The sequence below is a fragment of the Corylus avellana genome, chromosome ca10 (assembly GCF_901000735.1).
Source record: "Corylus avellana chromosome ca10, CavTom2PMs-1.0".
NCBI classification, from domain to species: Eukaryota; Viridiplantae; Streptophyta; class Magnoliopsida; order Fagales; family Betulaceae; genus Corylus; species Corylus avellana.
This window is the reverse complement of record NC_081550.1, coordinates 17,891,303-17,901,944: the sequence shown is the minus strand read 5'-3', so window position 1 is coordinate 17,901,944 and position 10,642 is coordinate 17,891,303. Positions and strand designations below refer to the sequence as shown.

Genomic DNA, 10,642 nt, shown 5'->3' with positions numbered 1-10,642 from the left:
TATGATATGAGTACGTGTTTGTATTGCTATAAATTCGGACAGTAAATATAAGAATTATATTAGAGAACTCATTTGTCTTAACAAATAGATAAATTGTTCAAAATTTGTTGGGTTAAATGAGTCTTATAAATACTCTCTTTACATTTAGTGCTCAAATTTATATAATAATAAAGTTATTCTATCCCAAGAGAGAAGATAAAAGTTGCCGAAGCACTAGGTCAAGTTGGTCAACCATATACTAGTGTCCATACAAATGTATGCCACTTTCATGAATTGGATCCCACAATATAAAGTCATAGAAGGGCTGCTGCTATTTTCTGATAAGCCTTTTTCCCTTCTTTTAATGTAAACCCACGTATAGTAGAAATGGGCTTTTAGATTTGTGCACGTTTGATTACCTAAGCAAATTCGGCCAATGCTTCTTCCTTTAACTAACTTGGCCCTTGAAGCTCCTCAAGGAACACGAATTAGCTAGTGAAAATGGCCGGTTGAGTGGAAATCTACAAAAACCCACTTGTGTGCAGAAGATAATAGCTTTTAATGCCTTGACTGTTTAAATTTGCTTTCTTTTTTTTTTTGTTTTTTTCCTTCCATTCAATGCGGGAAATGGGGAAAAGGGCAATGTTAATATTTGTGGAGACTGAGACAAACTTCCCTTTTTTCACCACACCATGAATTGTGGGCTTGGCTTTGAAATTTGCACTTATCAGCTTGTCAACTCGGCTTGCTCGAGTGTTAGGTCTGTTAATTGCCAGTGTTTAGCAATAATTAGGTTCATTTTCTGTTCAAAAGAATTCATGAGTATCTAATTTTTTATAACATAAAAATAAAATAATAATTTTACCTTTTGTTTGGACAATTTTACATTTTGTTATATGGAACTGTGTTGTTACCGTGCACAACAATGATGAATAATATAGATTCGAAAAGAGAGAAATTAAGAGAGTCGAGACATAAATTTAACATGGTTCGACAATATACATAGGTTCACAGAGAGTACGATTGTATTTTACTATTGATGATTTAGGGCTACATCATAACACACACACACATATATATATATATGTGAAAATCCTAAACCCTATTTATACGGACATATTTTGGAAATCTCTAAAATACCTCGTACCATACCACAGGAGCATACTACCGCTACTTGGCCATTCACTTGTGTTCTAATATGAGCCAGTAGTTCTAACAAACCGGTTCCTTATAACACGAGTGACGACATAATAATGATGTTATCCCAACCTAGTTGCCTTTGAAAACAAGATAATCTACGTAGAAGCAAAATATATAAATATATGTTTTCACGCACGTTACCATATGGAGCATATATTTTAGGGTATTTGATGAATCCATCTCTTATCATAGATAATGATAAGTAAGTGGGAAATGGGAATGGCCATATCAAGCTGAGCCACTGCTCATCGAGTCTTCCACGTGGCTTCAAATTTCCATATATAGAAACCCCTTCCCCTACAAAGCCCTACTCCTGGCTCTCATCCTCTATACTAAACCATTAATCCCCTCTTGACCATAACCATGTATGAAGCTCAAGCAAGGTGGCGCGAGTGCCTCTCCTCCGCGTTTCGGACCGCCTTAGCCTGCACCATTGTCTGCTGCACCACCCTCTATGGCCCCGCCTTCCTCCAACGCCAAATACCCTTCCCGGCATTTTCGTACGTGACGGCAATCCTCATTGTGAGCACTGATGCAACATTAGGTGACACACTCCGTGGCTGCTGGCTCGCTCTCTACGCCACGGCCCAGATCGCCGGTCCAGCTATCTTGTGCTTGTGGCTTATTGGACCGGCCAGGTTATCTAGCCTGACCACCGCGCTGGCGGTGGCGCTTTGCGCGTTTGTGGTAGTGCTGCCGGAGTCCACTCACTTGGTGGCTAAGCGCATAGCTTTGGGTCAGAGTGTGATTTTGTACGTGATAGCTTTTATCGATGGCGCCGACACTGAGGCTGTCATGCACCCTGTTCACGTCGCAGCCAGCACTGCAGTTGGAGCCTTGGCTTCTCTTCTCGCCTTGTTGCTTCCTTACCCACGGCTAGCCTATTACGAGGTAATTAATTAACCCCACCCAATTAATGCGCATATTCTGGAAATTTAGGGGAAAAATGTGATCATTTTATTTCCACATTTGTTTTTTATATGGTAACTCTATGATCACAATCTTTCAATTTAAGAATAATGATGCAAATTGATGTTTGTGCATGACTAACGTACTTTTTGTGCAAATAACATCATTTGAAAAAATAATAATAATAATAATAAAGTATGGGCACTGTTTGGTAATGCTTTTTAGATAAAGTTTTTTTTTTTTTTTTGAAAAACTGTTATGGTGTAATATAAAAATAAAGGGGTAACTTCATTTTACCCTATGAAATAACGTGCTTTTTGCAAATACTCTTCTAATGTTTAAAACTTCCTACTTTAGTGTATCGATTTTTTGATTTTTTTTTCCAATTATTTCCATTCTATTAGAGATTGGAGTTAAATCAAACAGTAGAAGGGGTAAAAAGACCTTTATACCCCTAAAACTTACCCTTATTTGTAAATAAAAAATTATTATTATCATTATTGTATTAAAAAAAAATGTGAGGTGGCCCACGGCAGGTCGCCAAGGTGACATTCCGGTTGGTTACCAAGTGACCCCTGATGGTCACTTTTTTTTAAACTATATAATAATAATATGACCCGTGGGTCACAAGGCAGGTGGGTTAGATCCACTGGTGAACCCACGGGTCAGGAGTTTTTTTTGTTTAAATTATTTTTTAATAAAAAATGATATAGGGTATTTTAGGAATTTCACACCCCCTTTAGGATTTAACAAAAAATCCTAACGGATAGAGGTATTTGAAACGAAACAAAAGTTAAATACACTAAAGTGGGAGGTTTTAAATATTAGAGGGGTGTTTGCAAAATGAGTATTATTTTGGGCGGTAAAGTGAAGTTACCTAAAAATAAAAATATTTTTGATTGTTTTATAAGTATTTGGAAATTGACATGGTAGTCCATAATTTTTTTTTTTTAAATTTATTTTTTTTTTTACAAATTAATTTGAATTGTATCTTTAACGTGGAGTACAAATTTTTTTTACAAATTGACATGATAATTCATAATTTGTGCAACATTAAGCAATTATTAAAAATATAACTTGTCAATTTAATTAATTAGTAAGGGACTTATAAATCATACACTTTTAATTATTTCACTAATTATGAACTACCTTCTCAATTAAAAAAAACTTAAAAAATTATAATTAATAATAGCACTCAATGGTAAAGCTGTTACTCCCAACGCCACTCTATTTGGGTCTGCACAGAACTTTAATCGCAAACAATTTAATTGGCCCGATGGTTTTGTGCTACTACTTTTTTTTTTTTTTTGAAAGAAAAGCTAGTACTTTTTTGAAAGAACTGTTACTCCCAACCCTAGTACTTTTTATATGAACTGCACGCATGCGCCGAAAGAGCAGAAAAGCTATCTGGCTTGTTTAACGCGTCGAAGAAACTTTAGGGTATGATTGTAATTACGATTTTAAAAATTGTTTTTCAAATCGTTATTTTTTAAAATGGTAATTTTGGTTTAAATTCATTTTTTTTAAAATAAACATCCTCTAACCCGCTTATAGAAATCGCAAATTTTTTTTGCTATTTTAAATTAAATACTTTTTAAATTGCAATATCAAACCCTTTACATTTTGCTAATAACAAGTATGCATGCTTGTTATTAGCAAAATGAACCCTATATTAACAAGTATGCATAGAGTTCATTATCAGAAATGGCTGAAAACTGAAAAGGATGAGGTGCATGAGTTTATAAACAAGAAGCCAAGAAAAGATTGGTGATTGTTGCTTAATTTAATAGGAATAGATAAATTTAATTATTTAATCATTACGTTAACAATTTAATTGAAAATATTTTCAACATTACAACATCAACTATAATATGTTTGGAGCGGATTTCTTTTCTTGTGGTGCAGGTGAAACAGAAGCGCAAGCTACTGGCTGAGAATGCAGCAGAGAGGCTAAAGCTCTTTGTGCAAGCATTTTGTGCCGAGGAGGGCATATCCGCACTTGCATTAATCTCTCAAGCTAAGTCTTGTGGAACAGGAACCAAATTTCTTCAAAGTATCAAAACTCACCAAGTAAGCAACTTTGAAGTGTTATTACTTTTTTTTTTTTTTTAATATTATTACTATAGAACATCGAGGGATTTGGGTAAGGAGAGAAACGACATTATTGGAGTTGAATAAGAAAGAATGAGAAATAAGCGAGACCCACAAAGCTACTTTATTTAGGAAACTACTGAATGAAAGATGAAACATAGAGCTTATAAACTCATTCATCTTCCACTCCTTGGCGATGTGGGATAGGCCCATTGTAGCGCTCCGAAAAATTAATTAATTGGTAATTAACTTTATGGTTCACTTTTCAGTCCCATTTCACAAGGAATAAGAATAAAGAGATTTTTACTACTCAAAAATAAAATACTAAGCAACGAAAATATTATAATTTCTATCTTGCTTTTTACATTAATTATTACAAATTTACGACTAGAACATCTACCATAAATCATCACATTAACTGAAATTACACTATATTTATCATTGTTACAAAAAAATCTAGACTATACCTTACTATACAAACATATCTCAAACCTCTAAGTTTACAATATATACCACCCAAAAGTACTAATTACCATGAGCAACCAACCTAATCTCGCAATAAGCCAATAAGTCCTCAAGTGTCAACCAGATTGATATCATTACGCCAAACAACTGCATATGCCTCAAGGTACATCTAAAGGTATATCAATTATAAAATAACACATGCTTTCATAGGTAAAAAACATACAAGTGTAAGTTCACAACTTAGTGAGTAATAATACACATCGCGTATAGGAAAGATTATGTCTTTCCTTGTTTGATATGTAGGCAAACGAAAGGCATAACCTAGCCTTGAAGGCAAAACCATTTTAGAAACCATAGGGGTGGCTGAACCACTCCACCCCCAACCAAATGGGTAGTGGCGAAAGCACCCTTATGGCTACTACATTGATTCAACCGCCCAAAACAACTAAAAATGTGTAGTGGACCCCCGAAGTGCTCTGGGGGTGGTGCGACCACCCCATGTCTTGCAGTGGGTGGCCGGCCTCCCCTGCAACTAAAGGTTTTTTTATTTTAATAAAAACAAATTTAAGGGTTAAAACAAACATTAATCGACTTAGAACAAAGATCAAAATTCTCACTTCCAATGAACTCTAACAATCCTAAACAACCCCATTAGCCCATCCAAAGCTCAATTTACCCTAATTAATAATTGGGGTATTACAACCCTATCCAGCTTCTGACTCATTCTTTAATATTCAGCTCGGATAGTGCCATTCCTCCTTTTACCCAAATTCAATGGTATTGTGCATGTAGAAAGAAAAGAAAAGAAAAGAAAACTTTGAAGCGTTACTTATCCTAATTAATGTTTATGCATCCATGTGTACGTAGAGATTGGCTAATTTTCCTTTACATGTACATCTAATTCTTTGTAACAGGAAAGCATGCAGTGGGAGAGACTTGCAGTTAAAATTATCCAACCCTGGCAAAAAAACACAGGAGGAGGTAGACTGCAAGACACAGAGATGCTCTTTAGAGGGATGGAAATGGCTTTAACAAACATCTCTTCATATCCAGTTAAAATGCTGGATGGAGAGCTCAAAGATGATTTGCTTCGACTATTCATAAAACAAGCCAAGTGCTTTTTGCCCATTGATCCAGTAAGTACTGTTCCAGAGTCCTCCAGTGCAGAAGATCATCATATAATAAAGTCCCTCCAAAAACTTCGAACCATTCCAATAACCCACCAAGATTTACCCTCATTTTTCTTCTTATTTTGCATGAAATCCATCCATGACAAGTCACTCACCAAACCATCTGTTACCAAACCAGACAATGCATGTAAAATCAATGTGTTCTGCTTCAAAGGGATTTGGAGCAGCAGTAGGCTAATGCCAGCATTCAAATGTTCACTATCCTTGGGCCTTGCAGTACTATTTGGGTTGCTTTATAGCAAGGAAAATGGATATTGGTCAGCACTCCCAGTAGCAATCAGTCTTGCATCAGCCAGGGAGCCAACGTTCAAAATTGCCAACATTAAAGCACAGGGGACTGCCTTAGGAACAGTGTATGGAGTATTGGGTTGCTTTCTTTTCAAAAAGTTCTTGCCAATAAGAATCTTATCTCTTCTCCCTTGGTTCATTCTTACCGATTTTCTCCGGCGTAGCCGGATTTACGGCCAGGCTGGAGGAATTTCTGCAGTCATTGGGGCAGTACTAATACTTGGCAGGAAAAATTTTGGTTCCCCAAGTGAATTTGCTATAGCAAGAATTACAGAGACCTTCATTGGATTGTCATGTTCAATCATTGTTGAACTTATTTTGCAGCCCACTAGAGCTTCAGTTCTATCAAAAATTTTACTCTCTAAGAGTCTTGGAACATTGCACACGTGTGTCAACTCAGTAAGCCTTGGAATAGGCAGCAAATTATCCGATTTGGAACAGAGCCAAAAGAGGCTGCAAATCCAAATAAGTGAGCTGGAAAAGCTCATTGAGGAAGCTGATGTGGAACCCAATTTCTGGTTTTTGGCTTTTCATAGTGCCTGCTATGGTAGGCTATTGCAGTCGCTGACAAAAATGGTTGATCTCTTGCATTTTATTGCTCAAATTGTGGGATATATATCTCTCCAACAAGAATCACAAGAGGGTTCTTGGGAGGAGGTTGTCAACAAGCTAAACGACAACATTAAACTTTTCAAGGAAATGGTTGGCTCCTCAATTAAGTGTTCTGAACAAGTCACTTCGATAAAGTCGCTCACATTACTTGAAACGGAGCTCGAGAAGAAAAACGTTTCGTGTGATGATGATGATGACCTTGAGTTGGGAAAATCACAAGACCCAAAAATTGTTTTGGTTTCCAGTTTACATCATGAGAATGGGATGGAGGAGATAATAGATTCATATCTGCAACATTCTGAAGAACTTCTTGACAAAATCCATGGGGACGATGAAAATGAGCTCAAGTGCCAAGTAGCTCTAAATTTGGCTGCTCTAGGATTTTGCATGAGTAGTTTAGTGAAAGAGACCAGAGAGATTGAGAAGGAAATCAAGGAGCTGGTTCAGTGGGAGAATCCTTTGAGCCACATTGACTTAAACGAAATCTCATCTAAAATACATGCTTTACACAAATTATAAATAGTCATGTGCCAATTTGCAAAATTGTATTGAATAAACCTGCAACTGTTTAGAAAAATGTTGATACCTTGTATAATAATGATGAACAATATAGAATTAAAAACAAAGAGATTAATAGAGAGTAGAGACACAGATTTATGTGGTTCAGTAATGTGCCTACGTCTACTGTATTTTACTCTTAATGATTCAGGATTACACTATTACATATATATATATATATATATATATATATAGGAAAAACCCTAAACCCTACTTGTACGGACGTATTAAAACAATCCCTAAAATACCCCGTATCGCTCCGTGAACGTCTCTATCGCGACGTTCACTCCGCTTCCGTCTACTTGGCCTTCTACTGGTGTTAATATAAGCCACCAATTCCAACAAAAACAATAACTTGTACTAGTTAATTATACAGATTTTTCCTGGACTATTAGAAAACATATTGCTATTCTCGACACTCACATCTTTTTAATAATGTTTTCATATGATATATATTAGGAAAAATTACAGTTTACCCCCCTAAAGTTGACAACGTTTTTCAATTCGAACACCAAAGTTTCAATTTTTACAATCCACCCCCCAAAATTCTAAATTTTTGAAATTTGACCAATTGTATCCAAAACTTTCCATATTGCCCATAATTTTTATTTATTTTTATTTTTTATAAAAAAATTTAAAAAAAATTCAGGGTGGCCGTAGCCACCCCTTTGGCCATCTAGCCATTTTTTCAGACCCAAATTTATTTATTTTTTCATAAAAAATAAAAATAAATAAATAAAAATTATGGGCAATATGAGAATTTTGGGATAATATTGGCCGAATTGAAAAAAATTAGAACTTTGTGGGGGTGAATTACAAAAATTGAAACTTTAGTGTTTGAATTGAAAAACACTATCAACTTTAAAAGGATAAGCTGTAATTTTCCTTATAAGTGTGACTTATTTTAACTTGCATAAGCTTGCATTTTTAATCCTTTCCCCTTTAGCTTGCTATTCCCAGTCAATAGGAGGATCCCTGACCAAATATACGTCTACTAAAGCTACATGTGTAAAGAACAAATGAGATCTAACTTTTCAATACATCATTTTTAATCCTTTCCCCTTTAGCTTTAGCTTGCTATTCCCAGTCAATGGGAGGATCCCTGACCAAATATACGTCTACTAAAGCTACACGTGTAAAGAACAAATGAGATCTAACTTTTCAATACATCCTCTGCAACATAAACCTAAGATATATATTACCCTCACGTAAATACGTAATGGGATAGATTTTAAGTTATGAGAGAACTTATATCTTTTAGATTTTAAGGAAACTTAAAACTCTTTTTCAAACTCAAGATTTGAGATTAATTCTGCTTAATTTATTAATGAGCTTGATATATTTATATAGACAATTGCAATGCATAAGACTTAAGTAGAATAAATTACTCTAATGATAATACTTATCTCTAATATTTAAATTCTAATCCTTACTTCTAATATTATCTATAAAGATAACATATTATCCTAAAGTATTTTAATCTTAAAATACCTATGTTATTAGACCCCTAACAAAACCCCAATTCATGGGATGCACCAATTTAGTTTATCCAAAATTTTCTATATACAGTTTAGACTCCTAGTAATAAAATGAGTAATGTTATAAGTCTTCTTAGAGTTCTCTTAAAATCATCTCAAATGTAATGTGACTTTTAAAATCACTAATAGATTAAAAATTAATAAATCACATCTTAAATTCAACGGTAATGTAGCGCCCCGGAATTTTCAAAGTTATTTAAACATATTATTTTGATGATGATGTTATTTTGATATCCATTTTAGCCTATGATTTTAATTCTGGGGAAATTTATGATATTACAGAGAGTGGTAATTAGAGAATGGTAATTGGTGAAATAATAGGATAGTAAATGGTAAGAAAAATTGTAGATGGATACTAGTAGGTGAAGATTTATAGATAAGTACTAGTAGATGGAGATTTATAGATGGATACTAGTAGATGGAGATTTATAGATGGATACTAGTAGGTGAAGATTTATAGATAAGTACTAGTAGATGGAGATTTATAGATGGATACTAGTAGGTGGAGATTTATAGATAAGCACTAGTAGATGGAGATTTATAGATGGATACTAGTAGATGGAGATTTATAGATGGGTACTAGTAGGTGAAGATTTATAGATAAGTACTAGTAGATGGAGATTTATAGATGGATACTAGTAGGTGGAGATTTATAGATAAGTACTAGTAGATGGAGATTTATAGATGGATACTAGTAGGTGGAGATTTATAGATAAGTACTAGTAGATGAAGATTTATAGATAAGTACTAGTAGATGAAGATTCATAGATGGATACTAGTAGATGGAGATTCATAGATGGATACTAGTAGATGGAGATTTATAGATAAGTACTAGTAGATGGAGATTTATAGATGGATATTAGTAGATGGAGATTTATAGATGAAGATTAGTGGATGAAGGTTTGTAGATGAAGATTGGTAGATGGAGATGGTTTCCTATAAATAGAGTCCTCACCCTTCACAAATTTCACTACTCGTCTCCCTTCTCTTCCACATATTCTTCCTTCTTCCGTTTTCTACTCGGTCTTTCTTCTTTCTGAAAGTGTTTACACGAAAAAGAGAGAGAAAGGGCGAGACAAAGCGTTGCAAGAAAGAAAGAATACGAGAGAGAACGGACTTGAGAAATTAGTTTGAAAGATATACTAGTAGTGTTAGTCAGATTGGAGCAACTAGATCCTTCAGACCACTTTTATCTTCAGTCTAGAGGTAAGTAAATTCACTACCCCTTCTAAAATTACTTCATGTCATGCTATTTATTTATTCTTGTATCAAACTGTAAATGATTATTTTATTTACTTGTCATGAAGATATGTTGCATGCATGAAGGATTTGTAAAAGAATTATTTAGAAAGTTTCTATTTCTTTAAATGCTTTCTAAGTACAACAAGTTTATATTTGTAAAAGTTTCCATTTTTTTTAGGAAAGAAAGTTAAGAAATAATGATGATTATAAGAAAGAAGAATGATGATAAACCCTCCTACATGTTGCCCTAAGATGCATCAAAAGAAGTACAAAGAAAAGTACAAGAAATGAGTTAAATGTTTATGAAATGAGGACACATGTATGGAGGAGAGTATTTTTGGCCCCAAGATAAGATGAGATGAGTTCGGTACCGATACTCGGATGGAGGCGAAACCACTGAAGGAGGCTATGCCAGAAAGTGGTATTCCATCAACATGACCGTTGAGTGCACCAAGAAAAGAGTTAATTAACGGTCGGGCATGGCTGAGGCCACAGTTCAGTGCCATGGTCACAAGGACCCGCAACCCTCGTACACATGGGTAATAGTGTACATGGGCCTTATTATGAGAA

At 34.8% G+C, this 10,642-nt stretch overlaps 1 protein-coding gene across 1 annotated transcript; it reads left to right on the top strand.

The window, feature by feature from the left end:
• Nucleotides 1-1,542: 1,542 nt before the first annotated feature.
• LOC132163062 (uncharacterized) lies at nt 1,543-7,253 on the top strand. Its single transcript, XM_059573262.1, has 3 exons — nt 1,543-2,070; nt 3,994-4,158; nt 5,559-7,253. Exons 1-3 carry the CDS (start codon nt 1,543-1,545, stop codon nt 7,251-7,253), a joined length of 2,388 nt encoding a protein of 795 aa, XP_059429245.1.
• The last annotated feature ends 3,389 nt before the right edge of the window (nt 7,254-10,642 follow it).

What these genes read in the sequence shown, in the direction of transcription:
- LOC132163062 (XM_059573262.1), top strand. Translation starts at nt 1,543, where the DNA reads ATGTATGAAGCTCAAGCAAGGTGGCGCGAGTGCCTCTCCTCCGCGTTT. An exon ending in CACGGCTAGCCTATTACGAG is followed by an intron (nt 2,071 to 3,993) that starts GTAATTAATTAA and finishes CTTGTGGTGCAG; the next exon opens with GTGAAACAGAAGCGCAAGCT. An exon ending in AAAGTATCAAAACTCACCAA is followed by an intron (nt 4,159 to 5,558) that starts GTAAGCAACTTT and finishes TCTTTGTAACAG; the next exon opens with GAAAGCATGCAGTGGGAGAG.